The 19,555-nt window shown below is 35.4% G+C and overlaps 1 protein-coding gene across 2 annotated transcripts in view; it reads left to right on the forward strand.

Annotated features, from left to right (window-relative positions):
• Positions 1-142: 142 nt before the first annotated feature.
• Positions 143-19,555, forward strand: part of nup155 (nucleoporin 155) — a 31,360-nt gene continuing 11,947 nt past the window's right edge. The window contains exons 1-22 of one of the 2 annotated variants that reach the window (XM_039677144.2): positions 143-274; positions 1,252-1,420; positions 2,622-2,759; positions 3,280-3,376; positions 3,454-3,524; positions 4,478-4,570; positions 6,709-6,975; positions 8,000-8,073; positions 8,158-8,249; positions 9,105-9,202; positions 9,827-10,095; positions 11,545-11,715; positions 11,798-11,908; positions 12,469-12,563; positions 13,736-13,821; positions 13,937-13,999; positions 15,621-15,771; positions 15,874-15,940; positions 17,305-17,420; positions 17,507-17,610; positions 17,907-18,040; positions 19,282-19,473. In XM_039677144.2, coding sequence (XP_039533078.2) covers positions 1,279-1,420; positions 2,622-2,759; positions 3,280-3,376; positions 3,454-3,524; positions 4,478-4,570; positions 6,709-6,975; positions 8,000-8,073; positions 8,158-8,249; positions 9,105-9,202; positions 9,827-10,095; positions 11,545-11,715; positions 11,798-11,908; positions 12,469-12,563; positions 13,736-13,821; positions 13,937-13,999; positions 15,621-15,771; positions 15,874-15,940; positions 17,305-17,420; positions 17,507-17,610; positions 17,907-18,040; positions 19,282-19,473 — 2,631 coding nt within the window. In that variant the 5' untranslated portion in view covers positions 143-274; positions 1,252-1,278. The remainder of the gene's footprint in view (positions 275-1,251; positions 1,421-2,621; positions 2,760-3,279; positions 3,377-3,453; positions 3,525-4,477; positions 4,571-6,708; positions 6,976-7,999; positions 8,074-8,157; positions 8,250-9,104; positions 9,203-9,826; positions 10,096-11,544; positions 11,716-11,797; positions 11,909-12,468; positions 12,564-13,735; positions 13,822-13,936; positions 14,000-15,620; positions 15,772-15,873; positions 15,941-17,304; positions 17,421-17,506; positions 17,611-17,906; positions 18,041-19,281; positions 19,474-19,555) is intronic. The other variant, XM_039677145.2, reaches the window with a different exon arrangement.

The raw sequence follows: 19,555 nt of genomic DNA on the forward strand, positions 1-19,555 counted from the left end.
CTTTTTAAGATATATATGAACCACTACTTAAATAATTAAACAATAATTAACATCTTGAATGTGTAATTATACATCCAGATCATCTCCTCTCGAACTGGTGACTTTTATTTTGAAATCCAGCAGTGTTGTGTGTGAGAGTGTGTGTGTGGTTTCAGCGCGCTTCACACACTCACTGCTGCAGCCGCACGCGCTTGGCGGGAGCATTGAAGTTCACAAACTCACTTTCTTCTTACACTTTCAGCTGATATTTTATGAATATAGTTTTCGGTCAGAGGTAAGAGTATTGTGTGTTTTATGTTTAATCAGAGCTCTAGTAAAGCGGTTCACAGAATGTCTTCCGGGCGCTGGGTATTTTGAATTAGCTGTACTGCTAAAGCTACTCATGTTGCTAAATTTAAAATAATCAAACGTATTTACTTTCAAATCAGGTGAATAAAACCACATTGTTTGTGTATTATGTTTGGATATGGCTGTTATTACAGTCACTGGTGATTTAGCGTGTATATAAATAATACATTATAATGATAATGACACGACAGACTTTGGTTATTATTTACGTTACTTTCTGTTAACATTACACTATATAACATAAGCAGCTTCACAGATTAACATATTCATTTTGGGTTAACGTTAATTTTTTTTTTTGGAATGAATACCGACATCTACCTCCTTGTTAGTATATATATATATATATATATATGTGTGTGTGTGTGTGACTTACTAAATAAATAAACAAATTGATTAAAATAAATAAATACAATTATATTTAAATAAATAACACAATGATTAAAATAATTATTAAATTAACTTGATAACTGATAAATAAAGATAAGACAAAAAGTGTATAAATAAATAAAGATACAGTTAAAAAAATTTTGATTAAAATAAATAAAAATGTTTCATATAAATAAGTTAAATCTTTCCTTAGATATATAAAAATAAGAAAAGCTGTGTAAAATTAAGTTTATACAAACTAAATAAATTGATTAGGATAAATAAAGTAAATTAATTAAACATTTGATCAAAATAAAGAAAGAAAAACGAATAAGTTAAATTAAATTGATTTAGATCAATTAAAAACAAAAGCAGTGCAAAAAAGAAATAAAATAAGATCATACTAATTCAAAAAATTTATTAAAATAAATTTAAATCTATTTAAATAAAAAAAATAAATGCATGTTTTTAATATATATATATAAATGGTGACATTCATGTATAATAGCACTAATGTGATTGTTCCTCTGTCTCCAGGTGGTTGGTGTATTCTCCGCAGTGATCATGCCGTCCATTCTGGGCTCCAGCGGTCCCGCTGCAGTTCTTCAGGAGGCTCTGGAAAACTCGGGCCGCTTGATTGACAGGCATCTGCAGGAGGATCGCTGTTTCCCAGACCTGTCAGAGCTCCTCAATGTCCCGTCACACAGTAAGTATCACTGTCCCTGCTGTTAAACTGCCTCTAGTTAATGCACTGTCTGTTGGCAATTAAGTTAAGTATAGTGAGTGTATATATAAAGCTAATATCATTGTAAATGATACGGGGCATCCTTTATCTTATGCTTTTGAATTACTGCCGATGGTACTGTGTTTCCAGATGCGTGACAAAAAAGTCCAAACTCTCTTTTATCCCCTAAGCAATTAGATTTTTTTCTTCTAGTGTTGATTGATGGTCAGCTGGTGTGGTTATCTTAAATTAGATTTATTTGTTAAGGGGTGATGAACTGAGAAATCAAATTTTCCTTGAGCTTTTGACATATAAGAGGTCATGATATTATAAGAATATTCTGTAAGTTTCAGAACTGAAAACGTCCTTGTTAGTCCAATAAAAGCTTTTATTGACACCAGCCCCAGCAAACGACTCGTTTTTCAAAGTGGGGAACTATGACGACAAAGAGGATAAAACGCTCGGTTTAGCCCCGCCCACCGATTCGCACATTACATGCATAGCTAAATAGCACCTCGTGGTCGAGCCGGATCCAGCTACCGAGCAATAAACATGCCGTTTACAAAATATTGTGCAGTACCTCGTTGTGGAAGAAGACAATCGCTGCATACGCGAGTAAGTCGACACTCATTATAATATGCAAAACTGTTGTCCACTCACAGCAGTGGGCGTTTACATCCAAGTCTTCAGTGCGAAACACCCATAAAAACAGTGTTTTTGAGCTAGGCTCAGAACTAGGGTAGAAAATAGTCTATTACTTATTCATTTTGATGTTTTTTAAATGTAAAAACCAAGCTAACGTCACAAGTTGACCTCAGCCAACAATATAATAAAATTTAAAACCCCTTTAAATATGTGTGTACGTATATATACAAAATAATTATGTAAACAAACTTTTATTTTGTATGCAATTAATCATTGCCAATCCCACTCATTCTAAGCTACTAAACACATAACGGTTCATTAAGTAAGGTCTTTATACACCACTGAAAACATAGTTATGTGTATGATGTTGCATTTCTGTCAATAGATCCTCCTAAATATTACACACTGCACCTTTAATTTATGGTTTGTCAACTGTGATTCTTAAATGAAATGTCTTTGTGAACTCACTGCAAACTACTTTCCCAACGGGGACCAATAAACACTACCGCTGCTCATGCTTGTGTGTGTTGTTTGGCAGATATGCCCTCTATCTCGGGGGTGTCGGACATGGATTACCCTCTGCAGGGACCGGGCCTGATCAGCGTGCCGAGTCTTCCCGAGCTCAGCACCATCCGCAGGGTTCCTCTGCCCCCAGAGCTCGTGGAGCAGTTCGGCCGTATCCTACCATACAAACGCTGATTTATGATGATGATCTCTCTTGTACACTTACTCAAAGTATTTTCATAAATGATTTATCCGTGCGCATAATTAGTGTTTTAAAGTGGCTCTATTGTGCTGTTTTAAAGGGATGGTACCTAAAAAAATTAATTATCCCATGACTTACTCACCCTGAAGCCATCCTAGGTGTATATGCCAATGTTCTTTCAGACAAATACAATCAGGGTTATATTAAAAAATGTCCTGGCTCTTTCCAGCTTTATAATGGGAATGGGTTGCTGTTTGCCTTGTTACTATATAAGAAGTTCCAAAATAATGTTATTAAAGGCAAAATTCCTATATAATGTCACTCACATGAGATCAGCCAATAGCAATCAATTCCACACAGACAAAATCAAGCCCCGCCCACATATGTTCTCGTTCCAGAAGCCGCTTCACTCGGATAAACGTCACATCTGGGAAAAAAACACCAGCGCAACACTTTTTTCAAGTTGTTTGCCTTAATTGACACTGAACAGATATGCAGTGCAACTGCATGATGGGAGTTTTCCCTGAGATCTCCAGGGCGTGGCTCACTATTGATAATGACATTTTTATGTGGAATTATGAGGATGGGTGAGTATCGACAGGTCCGACGTCAGTTCGATATTTCAGATGCATGATGTTCATTGGGATTGATTTGTTTTGTTCAGGAGTGATGTGGCGTATTTTGACGGCCTCAGTGAAACTATACTGTCAGTTGGACTGGTCAAACCAAAGCCAGGTTAGTTGGTTTTTCTGTTGTGCACTATTTAGTGCTCACCTCCAGAAGTAGTTGAGAATATTGTGGGTTGATTATTAGAACGTTTTTAGTAATTTCAAGAAAACATAACCTTAATTAGGGCTGTCACTTTTGTGAATAAATCCTGTTCGATTTGTGAGACATAAGTGTTCATTGAATTGATTGTAAAATCGATTTTCCATCTAAATACGTTTCCATTTTCAACACCAAATATAGGCAAATCCACGGACAACTAACAGGCATTAGGAAGAGCGTAAAGAGTGCGATTGAGACACACAAGTCAGCAATATTCCTGATGATTTATTGCCGTGAAAATTCGTGCACAATGACAAACAGGAGCGCAACATTCAGGGATTGAGATTAACACACTCCAGCCCGCCAAACGCGGGTAAAAATGAACTTTGGCGGGAAACGCTGTCAAATCACGAGCCAATCTGGCGTTTCTATGTTTACTCACGCGCTGGGGAAGTTCGTGTAAGACAAATCTGTGCGGATTTAGTGCAAATACGCAACTCGCGAGTCCTCATGATATATTAAATAACAGCGTATCGCACAGAATCTGCTCATTTCTGGCTTACTTGAACACCCACGTCACTACACAACACATAATGACGCGCTTCACTTGCATTGAAGTAATAGCGAATATTAAAAAGCATTTGGTTAACAGAAAAGACACTGTTATTATCCAACATCCTATATGTTCTGTGTCCTGTATTGATCTGTCCACCTAAACACATTTTTGGTAAAAAAAAAAAAAGTAGTTTTCGAAACTTGTGTTGGTTGGTCTGATCGATTTTCGAACGTAAAGTGACAGCCCTACCTGTAATGCATCAAAAGATTTCCTTCTGGACTTTCTGGACATTTTTTGGGTTTACCACTGATTTGTGTTTATACTATAAATGTTGAACTGACGTGGGTAACCTTTGTTGTTCCAGGTATTTTTCAGCCTCACATCCACTTCCTGTTAGTGTTGGCCACACCGGTGGATGTTGTGATCCTGGGCTTGAGCTTCCCAAAAGTCCAGACAGGTGAGTGTCATGTTTGGATTTGTTCAACATTTGCATGTGTTCACTAGGATTATGAACAAATCCTTAATTTAAAGATATAAATCACGATATGTATTGAACAATGAAAGTAAATTACAAACAATAGGACAAATATATGTTTCAGTTTTATTGAACCTTTACTAAGAAATACTACAGAAATTGAATCAAATGTAAATTTAAACACTGCATAAGTCTTCACTATATGAATTAAATATAAATTTGTTCTTATTAAAAACACAAGTGATTTTCTCTTTGTCTTTTGTTGTTTGATTTATGTTAATGACAGACGGTGGCAGGAATATTAGGCTGCTGTCACTTTAATGGGGCCATATGAATTCTGTTTGATTTATTTTTATTATTAGTGTTATTAGTGTTATTATATTGAGATGTAGCTAAATTCTACTGTACAACAGTAGTATATTTCTGTCACAATGTTTGACAGGTTTCTGTGTGTTTCTGATATGATGATAGTTTCTCTCAAAATAAATGGAAAAATGCTCATGAAGTGACTTTGGAACTTAAAGGAGTAGTTCACTTTTAAAAAAAACTTTTGCTGATAATTCACTCACCCCCATGTCATCCAAGATGTCCACGTCTTTCTTTCTTCAGTCGAAAAGAAATTAAGGTTTTTAATGAAAACATTCCAGGATTTTCTCCATATAATGGACTTCAATGGGGACCAAACGGTTCAAGGTCAAAATGAGAGTTTCAGTGCAAACTGTTCAAAGGGCTTTAAACGACACCAGACGATGAATAAGGGTCTTATCAAGCGAAACGATCGCTCATTTAATAAATAAATAACAAAGTTTGAGTTTCTGTGCAACTCTCCTGTTCGAACTTGTTCATCAAAATTAATTTGGTTCATTTGTCATTTGGTTCATTCAACGAATGAAATGAACGAATTGACTCAGGAAAAGATTTGTTCATTTTAATGAAAGAGTTTGAACAGGAGAGTCACGAACGCGAATCACAGAACAGAGCAAGGCGAGCATTTGTGCTTATAAAACTTAAACTTTGTTATTTATTTTTTAAATGGCCGATCGTTTCGCTTGATAAGACCCTTATTCATCGTCTGGAATCGTTTAAAGCCCTTTGAACAGTTTGCACTGAAACTCTGATTTGGACCTTGAACCGTTTGGACCCCATTGAAGTCCATTATATGGAGAAAATCCTGGAATGTTTTCATCAAAAACCTTCATTTCTTTTCGACCGAAGAAAGAAAGACATGGACATCTTGGATGACACGGGGGTGAGTAAATTATCAGCAAACGTTTTTTTAAAAAAGTGAACTACTCCTTTAAATTTGTGTTCTACATATAGTGAGATGGCAGAGGCTGAAAACACTGCATGCGTGTGTGCCTTTCATTCACAAAGAGGCACGCAGAACATGCAGGATTCATGTTCATGAGATTAAAGTCTCTGTTTTTTAATATTCACAGACACTTGTCTTGATTTAAATGAACTGACCTGCTTTTTTACCTATTCATCCAAATTTAGTAAATTCTGTGAAATTCTGCGTAATACAGTAAATTCCGGCTTTAATATTCCCACTTTTAGTGCTCTCTTTCATGCATGTTTCTTTATCACTCAAATGTGTCAATAACTTTAGGACTGTTAGGAGACTGCAATATACAGTCAAACCAAAAATTATTCCGACACCAGATATCATTTGTGATATTTTTTTCATATCACAAATGATTTTTTCATATCACAAATGTGTGATCAGGACACTATAGTTCAAGTAAACTGTGACATATTCTACCCAAATATTCTTCATACAGTGGCTAACAGTGATAATGTGGGACCAAATATGATTCCTCCACTTTGAGCTGATGATGTTTTGCTGAAGTGTGTTTTCTGCTCTTTTTACACACACACTGAACAACATGAAGCATTGCTTGTTCACTGGTTGAGCTAAACTGGTATTATCTAATTGTGGAGTTCAATTGAACAGATATTCAACATAATTCATGTGTGAGAGTCCAACAGAACCAGTTGAATATCCACTGAGTTCTGCTCATGTTTATCACCATTATCTAAACTATAGCGGATAAACTGATAATGTGAGAAATGTTGACTGTCAAGCTTTACTCTCGGCCGTATCTGTGTGTGTATTCCAGCCGGTTTGAATGACAGCATGTCAGGAGCGATGCAGCTTTTGCCGGATCCTCTCTATTCCATCCCCACGGATAACACGTACCTGCTGGCCATCACCTCCACGGATGTGGGCCGCATCTTCATGGCGGGTAAAGACGGCTGCCTGTACGAGATCGCGTATCAGGCGGAGGCGGGCTGGTTCAGTCAGCGCTGCAGGAAGATCAACCACTCCAAGAGCAGCCTGTCCTTCCTCATCCCCTCTCTCCTGCAGTTCTCCTTCTCCGAGGACGGTGAGAACAACAACTGGGTGCTTTATAGGGCAGTCAAATAAATATTTGAATTTTGAATATTCGTCGCATTTCCAAAAAAACTGGACGTTCAAATGCAAAAACCATGCATTTAAATTTTTGGTGTGTCAAGAGGCGTGCGAAACATGATGATGGCGTAACTTACGTGGTGTGTTTTCGTTGGCTTATCCAGTATACAGCGCCGCGGCTGCATTTCTAATTGAAAAAAAATTCAGGAAAAGGTTTCTTGCTGATGAAAACCTGGCAAAAATCGTGCAACGACACACTTGACCAAACCATCGGTCAGAGCTGAGTGTGTGTGTGTTCATCCGCTGGAAACACTGTCCGCAGAAAGCGCTCAGCACTCGCTGCAGATCAAGATCGAGAGCGCGTCTGGTGTTTTTGATTAACTATATGTCGATGTAGTGAGTAGAAGTGTGTTTCTGAATGCCAGTTTGCTATTTAGTGTTCTGTGTGTTGCACGAACACAGTTTACACATTATAATCTAATTTTCCTTGTATGCACAGTAAGGTAATTATATTTTATTTAAGAACAATTGTTTCAAAAGTTAATGCACTTTAAAAAGTGAATATTTCATTTCAGTAAAAGATGCGGCGATGCTTGATTTAGTTTATATTTGCTTATTGCGCTTGCTTGGGCCCTCTTGTGTGCATTGGAGACAATACAGTACTTTTGTCCTCTAACATTAAGTATTTCCTTTAGAATTAGAATATAATTTGACAACATATACCACTTTGTCGATGACTGTGTGGGGCTGTTTTGTATTTTTCTGTTCTCTGTGTTTCTTTTTTTTCCCCTTTCCTCCTTCTGTATTGTAGATGTGACTCACTGAATTTTACCTGGTATGTGTTACTGTTTTGTTAATCTGCAATAAAAAAAAAAAATAGAATATAATTTGAATATTGCTAATATTTCAGAAGGATATTCAAATTTAGCTTTTTGACAGTCCTAATGGTTTGTGCTTTGGTCTCACGTTTCTCATTTGAATCTTGTTGTTTGTTGCAGATCCTGTCGTCCAAATTGCTGTTGACAATTCCCGTAACATTTTATACACGCGCTCGGAGAAGGGTGTCCTGCAGGTGTGTGTGTGCTTCGATACGGAGTCGTGTTCTGTGGTGTTTCTGGTTATGAGTGTGGTTCTGATGTGTTCTGGTGTCTGTCAGGTGTATGACCTCGGTGTGGATGGGCAGGGAATGAGTCGAGTCGCTGCCATGTCTCAGAGCTCTATCGTCTCAGCGGCTGGGAACATCGCCAGGTGATGAATAGATGACCCATAACCATTATGAGTTTACAATTTGAATGATTATATTTTGAATAATTTTATTTTGTGTAAAAAAAATTGAATTAATACATTTTATAAGATATTTAATATATATGTTAACTAAGTTTTTGTTCAATTTAAAAAAATATGTATTTTCTATTTTAAAATATTAATGGTATTATAATGTCATTATATAAATGAATCCTTTTTAAAAACAAAATAATAATTTAAAAAATGGGAATATTTGTCAATACTGATATGGTTACCAGTATAATGTGCACTCTTAGTTTTTCTTAATTTTAATTATATTATTAATATTTTTTAATACCATTATTTTAATATTAAAATATTAATTAATTATGTTTAAATTTAATTTTAAATTTTTTTAAATTTTTCAATAATGATAATAGTTACATTATAACAATAATTGTTATTAATAACATTATTTTATAAAAATACATTTTGGTAAAGCTTTACAATAAGTTCTTATTCATGTATTAATTAACATGAACTAATAATGAGCAATACATTTGTTAGAGTATTTATTTTCATTAATAATATTTAAATAAGTACTAGTAAATGTTGACATAAACATTACCTGAGATTAATAAATGCTGTAGACATATTGTTCATTCTTAGTTCATCATGTTAACTAATGAAACCTTTATTGTAAAGTGTTACCTAAATCTTGAATCAGAATTTAAATGTATTCCAAAATACTAATATTGGTCAGCGAGTTGTTATTATTATTAATACTGTTATTTTATATTAAAATTAAACATAATTTTATTATTAATAAATATAGGATTATCATTTAATACATTTGTGTGTCTACATCTTTTTTTGCAGGACGATTGATCGCTCCGTGTTCAAACCCATCGTTCAGATCGCAGTAATCGATCGCTCCGAGTCGTCAGACTGTCAACTTTTGGCCGTCACTCATGCTGGTATGAACACTATGAATATTAGTTATACATATGACTAATGAATAGGGGTGTAATGATTCCCTCATGTCATGATTCGATGCATATCACGATTCACGATACCATATTATTGCGATATTTCAAGACATAATTACACACAAAAAATGACTAAAATGTTGATTAAAATGCTAAATTTGATGTTATATTGTGTGTGTAAATGAGTAGACTTGGATTTGGTGCTGAAACCCAATACAGGACAATAGAGACACCAGAATAACAATATTCATGATTCTGAAGCTGAACATACTTATTTTAGACGAATATTCTTTCACATTCAGTCACTGACTAGAGATATTTAATATAATATAGGACACTTTTTACTGGAAACTATACATTTAGCATTATCAGGGCACACACATATTCCCCCATTGCATTATTATACGTTATATTCCACATTATATAATATAATTGTTTAATAACACTAAAATTCTAAAAACTTGATTAATTTTTTATTTTTGGTGAACTATCCACAATATATATTGGCACTATCCACGAAACATATTGTTGCATTTTTGTATTGCGATACTGACACCCCTACTAATGAAGCGTCGATCTGTATATATATCTGTGTTTCTGTGTGTTGTGCAGGTGTGCGTCTTTACTTTAGCAGCATCCCTTTTGCTCCACCAAGCGCCAAACACGTCCCAGCCCGGCCCAGCATCCTTTCACTGGTTCATGTGCGTCTGCCGCCCGGATTCTCTGCGTCCTCCACGCTCCAGAAACCAGCTAAAGTACACAAGGCCCTGTACAGTAAAGGTGTTTTGCTGATGGCCTCGTCTGAGACCGAAGACAGCGATGTTCTGTGGTGCATCAACCACGATTCGTTCCCCTTTAAAAAGCCCCTCATGGAAGCTCAGGTCAGAGATGAAGCCACTCGCTGCCTATCGGTTTCTTTTTATTTAATTTAAGCAAAGTGTCTGCGGGTCCTTAAAGTTGAAGCAAATTTAAGGCCATAAAAAGTCTTAAGTTAGGGATGCATCGATATGAAGCCGATACCGTTGAAAGCCGATAACCGATATATTAGCTGATATGTAAATCCAAATTTTGTATAATTACATTTTCTGATTACAAAAACAAAAGTCCCACCATTTAAAGACATGTCCCCAACACACAATTATGATGTTCTCATAATAAGTTTATGTAGCCGATATGACGGACTTGCGTTGCATGTTGAACTGACCTGTATTTTCCTGTTTTGCTATTTCAAAAAGCAATTTAAAAGCATCATGTTGAACAGTGCGCATCTAAAGAGTCTCAGATGAAGGAAATAATCCACTATTTATCGGCTTTAATATAGCGGCCAAATTTTCTTATCGATAACCTTACAAATGAACCTATATCGGGTGATACCGATGTCTTAAATACCCTAACTGTTGTGAGACAATTCTTAAATATCATTACAAGAGGTCTTAAATTTGTAGACAGAAAAACAGCATCAAAAGGCTGAATGTGAATATTAAACCATATTAAGTGAATATAATTCGAATTTTGACTTCCCTTTTCTTAAAAATGTTAGTTTTATCATTTTATAAAACTTTTTGTTCTTGTCAAAATCTGTGCGATTTGAACTGCAAAGATGTTTAGATTGTCATTTTATGGTTTGAATGTCTCCACAGATCTGTCTGCATACGGTATTAATTTAATTTATTTGTGCAGGTTATTAAAAAAGCTCTTAAAAAGCCTTAAATGTGATTTTAAACGGCATGCGGAGATTCCCTGTTTAACCTTGCCTACAGCATTGAGAATCGTGGCGTTGTATAGTTTATTATAGGGCTGTGCAAAAATTAATTGCGATTAATCGCATCCAATATAAAAGTCTGTGTTTACATAATATATTTGTGTGTGCTGTATATAATTATTTTGTATATATAAATACCTATGCATGCATGTATATATTTAAGAATTATTTGCGCTTAAATTCTGTATATATATATATATATATAAATACATAATCTATATTATATAAATATAAATATTTTATATATGAATAACACATTTTCTTAAATATATACATGCATGTGTGTGTATTTATATATACAAAATAATTATATACAGCACACACAAATATATTATGTAAACACAGACTTTTATTTTGGATGCGATTAATCGCAATTAATTTTTGCACAGCCCTAGTTTAAAATAAAAACAGCAACACAAACAAAATCAATGTAAATAGAAATACATAAAGATATGTGCAATATGTTTTAACACTATGAAACAAATGTCATATCCACATGCAACCGTCTGGTGGTTTCTTCATTGTCTGTTTTTAAGATAGCACTCTTGTTTTTCATCTTTTTCTTCAGATGATCGTGAATGTGGACGGTCACTCGTGGGCTCTGTGTTCAATCGAGGAAACGAAGGCTCCCAGAATCGTCACTCCCCTGAATAAAGACTTGATTCCAGTCACTGATTCGCCTTTAGTCGTCCAGCAACACAACGTCCCGCCGCAGAAGTTCGTCCTCTTGTCCGCTCAGGTGTGATTTATCTTCCCGTCGATGACGCTGTGTGATATTCGTCACGTTCTTCTTCTCATACTGTTATCTTTGCCGTCTGCAGGGGAGCCACATCTTCCATAAGCTGAGGCCGGTGGATCAGTTACGCCACCTACTGGTGAGCAGCGCTGGGGGCGAGAGCGAAGAGATCGAGAGGTTCTTTAAGCTGCACAGGGTTCGTCATGCTTATTACTTTAACATATCAAAAATGCGTTTGTCAATTAACGAAATATATCGTCTCACAATATATCGCAGTACAAAAATGCAACAATGTACATATTGATAATATTTATTGTGTATAGTTATAAAAAATAAAAATGACATTGCGAGAGTTTTAGTCTCAGTACTATATAATGTTGAACATAATGTATAATAATGCAATGGGGGAATATTTGTGTGTCCTGATAATGCTAAATGTCTTGTTATCAGCAAAAAATGGGCTAATATATTTTAAATATATCTAGTCAGTGACCAGATTTGTCTAAAATAATTCTGTTTTCATCTTCAGAATCATGAATATTGTTATTCTGGTGTCTCTATTGTCCTTTATTGGGCTTCCGACACCAAGTCCATCCTATTCATTTACACACACAATGGAATATCAAATTTAGCCTTTTACTCAACTGCAAATTTCTTGTTAACCTTTAATCATATGTCTTGGAGTATCACAATAATATAGTATCGCGACATGAAGGAATCGTTACACCACTAATGAACATTGATCTCCGTTCACAGGAAGAGCAGGCGTGTGCCACGGCGCTGATCTTGGCCTGTTCCTCTGCAGCGTCTGATAGAGAAGTGTCTGTATGGGCCACTCGAGCGTTCTTCAGGTCAGATATCATTTATCTGCTTTTTTATTTTAACAGTCATAGTAGACAAATATTAAAGATTTGTTTAAAAAAAATTCAAGTGAACACACGAGAGAATATCTAGTCATTTTATTATAGCTGTGAAGCGATTAATCACATCCAAAATAAAAGTTTGTGTTTACATAGTATATGTGTGTGTAGTGTGAATAATTATTTTGTATATATAAATACACACACATGCTCTTATATATTTAAGAAATATTTGCATGCATATACTTTATAAATATTTATACAAAATTAATGTTATACATAAATATAAATATTTGATATATTAATAACACATTTTTCTTAAATATATACATGCATGTGTGTGTATTTATATATGAAGAGTTCAGATGCAAAATCCTCTAAGTGCCATTTGAAATTTTCTTCTAAAATTATCATTTTTATCAAGCTTGTATATTTAAATTCAGTAATTTCACTCAAATGGCAATGAAGATTACCTATTAATTGTCATTTAAGTGAAATTACTGAACTTAAATATACAAGTTTGATAAAAATGGTCATTCTAGAACAAAATTTCAATTGGCATTTAGAGGCTTTTGCATCTGAACTCTTCATATACAAAATAATTATATACACTACACACACATATATTATGTAAACACAAACTTTTATTTTGGATGCGATTAATCGTTTCACAGCCCTACATTTTATATACGTTTTATTTGCACCAGTATAACAGAAAACGGCACTATAAGTACCACACACACACACACACACACACTACTCGCTCACCAAAACTGTATGTATTTAATCAAAAATACTGTAAAAACAGTGAAATGTTATTACAATGACAGTTTTTTCAAGTAAAATTGTTTTAGCCATTGAATGAACTGGTCATATTTTCCAGAAAATAAGTTAAACACTGTGAAAATTACTCTGAGAAATTAAACCGATACGTCGCATCTGTGTATGAGTCACATTTTTTTAGACTAAGCAAAGTTAAAGCGAACTCTAACTAGTGCAGTGTGGGAAACGCGTTCTCTCACTCGCATGAATCTGCATGTTTTGCGTGCTTGACGTTAATTTAATTCTACAAGATACTTCGGTTGAACTCTACGGCCGACAAAATCATCATGGAAAGACGTGATTAGGCGTGATGCATTTACACAGAAGGTGTTTTTTTGCAGGTACGGTGGAGAGGCTCAGATGCGTTTCCCATCTGCCATTTCTGCTCCCAGTAACGTCGGCCCGCTCTTCGGCTCCCCCGTACCAGGTGACAAACGTTTCAACCTGCCACACAAATCTAGCTGTAACATTAACCCTGTCAAATCACACTAGAAGCTGTCAGTGTTGACTAATGTCTAATCTGTAGTCTGCTGTGATTGTAGGATCCCCAATGCCTGTCGGCAGCCCCCTACCAAACCCCAGTTTTCTTGCCACACCTGCCCCAGGTATAAAACCACCCCTCAGACCAGTCTAGCTTCACTAATCTGTGTGTACTAGTATTTATGATGTTAAAGAGGACCTATTATTTAGTTGTCAGACTCTACTAGAACAGGTTTTCCTGCTTGAATGTTGATTATTCTCCTCATATTCTCCATTGTTGCGGCTCCTCTCTTCCCAGTCTGTCAGTAACGCTCTGTTTACTTCCTGTCTCTATGAAGCCCCTCCTTCTGACAAGCACACTGTGCTCTGATTGGTCGGCTGGAGCAGTGTGTTGTGTTTGGGAAATGTCCCGCCCCTTTTCATAACCGCCAGTTTAACACACTACTAACTAACTCAACCAGGCCCCGCCCCCTTTATTCTGCATATTAATTATTATAATGAGGAATATTGTGACGTGTTCGTTCCCGGAAGAAACTCAAGACTACAATGGAGGCGTTTCAGGAGTTCAGAAACACTGACACTGATATAGAGGAGAACTGGAGCTTCTTCATGCTCAAACAGCAACATCACACACTAAAGAGAGATGAACATGAAATAAAGCGTAATAGGTCCTCTTTAATGCAATCATCCTACACAAGTAAAGAAATCAAGTGTGTCTGTCTCTATTCCAGGCCCATAATGCATCTTGTTGTTGTCTTTGTCTTGTTGTGTTGCATGTTATTCTAAATAAATAATTTAATGCGATAATATCTCAGTCGAATAATCCTGATGGATGCGTCCCATCTTGCTATTTCCTGCTGAATATTGTTTTTAAAGGTGCAGTGTGTAATATTTTGGAGGATCTGTTGACAGAAATGCAATATCATATACAGTACATAACTGTTTTTGGTGGTGTATAAAGACCTTACTTAATGAACCGTTATGTTTATTATAGGGCTGTGCAAAAATTAATTGCGATTAATCGCATCCAAAATAAAAGTCTGTGTTTACATAATATATTTGTGTGTGCTGTATACAATTATTTTGTATATATAAATACACACACATGCATGTATATATTTAAGAATTATTTGCGCTTAAATTCTGTATGTATATATATATATATATATAAACATACATAATCTATATTATTATATATTTTATATATGAATAACACATTTTCTTAAATATATACATGCATGTGTGTGTATTTATATATACAAAATAATTATATACAGCACACACAAATATATTATGTAAACGCAGACTTTTATTTTGGATGCGATTAATCATAATTAATTTTTACACAGCCCTAGTTTATTAGCTTTAAGCGTTTATCTCTGCACAATGTCGCCTTACATTGACATGTTTCTACGGTGGCCCTAAACGGACAAAAGCGCTTTGTCTCTAGATGTAAATAAGCTATAGCTAAAGTCAGCAGATAAAACACTGACACAATCATGAACAATTGACAATAATATTTGTAATAACATATCGTTTTACTGAATAATCGAGTAAACCTAATTTCTTAATTTATCTTTGTAAAGAAACCTCATTGCTTAACTGGCTACTGTTACTGTCTCAGACGACGACATCACTTCCTGTCGGTCACCGTAACTTCTGTCGGGTGCAGTTCGCAACCTCACCACTAGATGCTTCTAGAAATCACACACTGCACCTTTAAAACATGTGTTTGACTCTCATCAGGCATGTTCCCGCCAACCATGTCGACCCCTTACACCGCGGCTACACCCATGATCCCCAGCGGTGCCGCTCTCACAGCTGTGTCCTCTGGACCTGAGGTCATCTTCTCTGGAAAACACAACGGCATCTGTATTTACTTCACACGTATACTGGGGTCAGTCAGCGTTACGCTTGCCTTGACATTACGAAAGCTCATAACAGTCTGTTTTGGCTGATTCTTTAATAAAGATGCGCTTTATTTTGATGCTTGAAACAGAAACATCTGGGACGGGAGTCTTTCGATGGAAACCACCATTAACAAAGGGAGTCAGACTGTGACTTTTGTGAGTAATGAGAGTTTTTACAGTATTTATACATTTTTTTGTGTGGGTTTTTGAAAAAAAAAATTCAATACATTTTTATTATTGTTACTAATGACAGATTTTAGAGTAGTGGTTTTTGTTTTTATTTTTTGTGGGTAATTTACAGATTTTAGAGAAATTTAAATGCATTATTGCTTTTATTTATGCATTTAGTTCATTATTGATTTTGTTTGATTAATGACTGAATTTGGAATTTATTTTATTAATTTATTTTTCATTTTGTTTATATTTTTATTGTGAGAAATGACAGATATTGGATGGTTATTTTACAAAAATGCTTTGTTTTTATTTTTGTGTATTGTGCGTAATTAGTGATTTTAGAGAAATTTCAATGCATTATTGCTTTTATTTATGCATTTAGTTTTTTATTGATTTTGTTTGATTAATGACAGATTTTTGGAACATTTTTACAAGAAATGCTTTTTTGTTTTAATAATTTATTTTTAATTTTGTTGATTTTCTATTGTGAGCAATGACAGATATTGGATAATTATTTTTACCAAAAATGCTTTGTTTTTATTTTTGTGTATTGTGCGTAATGACAGATTTTGGAGCATTTTTGTAAAACGTGTTTGTGTTTTATACATTTTTCTAATTAATTAATTATTTTTTTATTTTTAGTAATGAAAGATTTTGGAGCAATTTTACAAAAATACTTTTTGTATTTATTGTTTATTGTGAGAAATTATTGCTTTTATTTATGTATTTAATTAGTGATTAATGACAGATTTTGTAGGGTTTTTTTTTATACAAATCCTTTATTTTATTTCATGAATTCATTTGGGTTTTTATTTTATTGTGAGCAATGGCAGATATTGGCTAATTTTTACAAAAAAAAAAAAAGGTTTTATTTTTGTTTATTGTGAGTAACGATTTTTACTTTTACGCTCCACTTATGTTCGAGTTTTTGTAGTGCATCACTTCAGCAACTTTTTAGCCAATCAGAAAAGCCTGTCAATCATTTTGTGTGTTTAGGTTCAGGTTAGTTTTGTGTAGCCAGACCTTTAGATTGACATCATAATGTCTTTGATTGGCCAAGAACCGCCTAGACGTCAGCTGACATGTTGTAGGGTGTGAAAATGTAACGTCAATGTTCCTACAATAACAGACTTTCTTGTAAAAAAACTCTTAGACATATTTTAAAGAGTCTAATCGTTCTTCACATGATTTTGAAAACCCAGCGTTTAGTTGATCCCGGAAAGCGCTGATTGTCACGGATTTAAACGCGACATTCAACTTTGAATTTTCCGAAATGATTTTGTGTGCCATATTCATCAGACGTTAGCCAAATCTGAGGTTCATTGATAATGTGGTTTGACCTTCAGCTGGAGAGCACAGCCAGTTCATCGGATCTGGAGCTCGTCCTCATGGAGCTTCAGGGATTGAAGGAGTTCCTGGACAAAAACTCCCAGTTCAGTCCGACTTCTCTGGGTGTGGCCAAGTAGGTCCCTGTCACCTCCTCCTCATGTTAAAGTAATGCATGTTTCTTGTAGCCATGTGGTTTTCTAACTGACTCGACCTCCTCAGTTTCAGCTCACCAGCAAACTTACAGCAAAGGCTTCTGGGATTCATGCGACCGGATGGTTCCAGCTCCCAACAAGTACAGCAGGAGCTCCAGCGGAAGTACCACAGTGAGTTTCAGTGTGTGTGTGTGTGTGTGTGTGTGTGTGTGTGTTAGGGACGGGCATTTTTCAAAAATAGTGTATTTGAAAATTTGGGCTCATAAAAATAAAATACTCAAATATTTAGTAAATCAGAAATTAGGGAATTCAAAAATTTAGTGAAGTGAATCAATCAAAAGTAACTTTATTCTAGAGCCAAACAATCTGTTACTGTAATTGGCTGTTATCACTGTAAAGCTGCTGTGAAACTCTAGATTGTTAAAAGCGCCGTATAATGAAGGTGACCTGACATGTTTGTTCGTCAGCGGAGGCTCAAGCGCATGAGAAGGCGTCTCTTCAGGCCATGCAGCAGTTGATCCATCGCTCCTGTCAGACGCTGGCGCTCTGGAAACTTCTGTGCGATCATCAGTTCAGCCTCATCATCTCTGAGATGCCCACGGTACGACCCACCGCTCGCGCTTTCCTGAACACAGGCCAAACTCCAGCAATGAGAATATCCTGCAAAGTGAGAGATTTCAAGCCTTTATTTGTTATAATCTCACAGCTTATGAAAACCCCAAATTCAAAATGAGAATATTGTGAAAAGGTTTTCATATCTGTAATCCATAATCATCACAATTATAACAAATAAAGGCTTGAAATATCTCACTTTACATGTAATGAGTCTATATAATATATTAGTTTCACCTTTTTAAGTTGAATTACTGAAATAAATGAACTTTTGCACCATATTATAATTTATTCTAGAGTTTCTAGTGTGTCAAATTCATATTGAAAAAGGGTTGCGTGGTGTAAAAAACGTATATTTATATTTTATGCGATATGAAAAGAGGACTTGAATAGCTCTCCAAGTCTTCATAGGCCACGTTCACAGTGTTTTTGACCAATTCAATATGACTATAAAATAATACATTTTATTGTGGTTATTACTGAATTATAATATTATTGCACTGTAAAATAGTCGAGTCAAAGTTTATTTATAAAGCACTTTTTAAAAACAGCAAGTGTTCATCAAAGTGCTGTACACACATATAAAAAATACTTTGTTTTACTGTGAAATTACTGATGGTCCTTGCAATCTGAGTCTGAAATTTTCACACGTTATAAAATGAAAACGACCTCACGTTGGCATTGCTTCTGAAACTTTCATCCGTTATAAAAAAATTAGGGTTTTTTCCCAAATTTCCCAAAAATCGGGTTCAATTTTTTTTGTCTCTCCATACCTTAGACCCAATGTTTCCTCTTTCTTTTTCTCTTTTAAAGAAGAGAGATGACAACAATATCATCCTCACTGCTTCAAGAATCCATTTTGTATTGTTTGGCGATTTTTTTTTTTTCTTTTTTTTTTCTTTTTTTGGCAATGGTTTAATTAATTTGGATTAGACTCGGTAAGCAAGGTTTCTATGATGACTCTGAGTGTGAAAGGACCTGCAATTTCTTAATTATTAAACGGTTTTGAGCTTTTATTTTGACGGGTTCCCGCCAACTAAAAATATGCAGTCCTCGTTTCAGAATGAAGCACGGCACTGTGTTCATTTAACTGCTAGCGCATGTTTATTTCATTAAATTGCAGCCATATTCCAATATCGATATATTTATATATAAAATGCAGTCCTATATTGAAACGTTGATGTACAAACGATCCTATCATTTCCCTCGCTGGTTTTCTTCCCCCGCCAGGAGTTTCAGGATCAGATTAAGGGCGTGAGTTTTAAGGACGTGGTTGTCTCTGGACGCGAGCTAAGCGGCGCGCTCATCACCGCGCTCATAAACGTGTACATCAAAGACAGCGCGTGTGTCGACACGGTCAGCGCTCACCTGAGGGACATCTGCCCTCTGCTGTACAGCAGTGACGACAGCACCTGCTCCAAGGTACCGCACAGAACACACACACACCACACACGGTACACACACACCACACACACACACAGAACACGCACACCACACACACGGT

The sequence above is a fragment of the Pimephales promelas genome, chromosome 23, assembly GCF_988280905.1.
Source record: "Pimephales promelas chromosome 23, fPimPro1.hap1.1, whole genome shotgun sequence".
Lineage (NCBI taxonomy): Eukaryota > Metazoa > Chordata > Actinopteri > Cypriniformes > Leuciscidae > Pimephales > Pimephales promelas.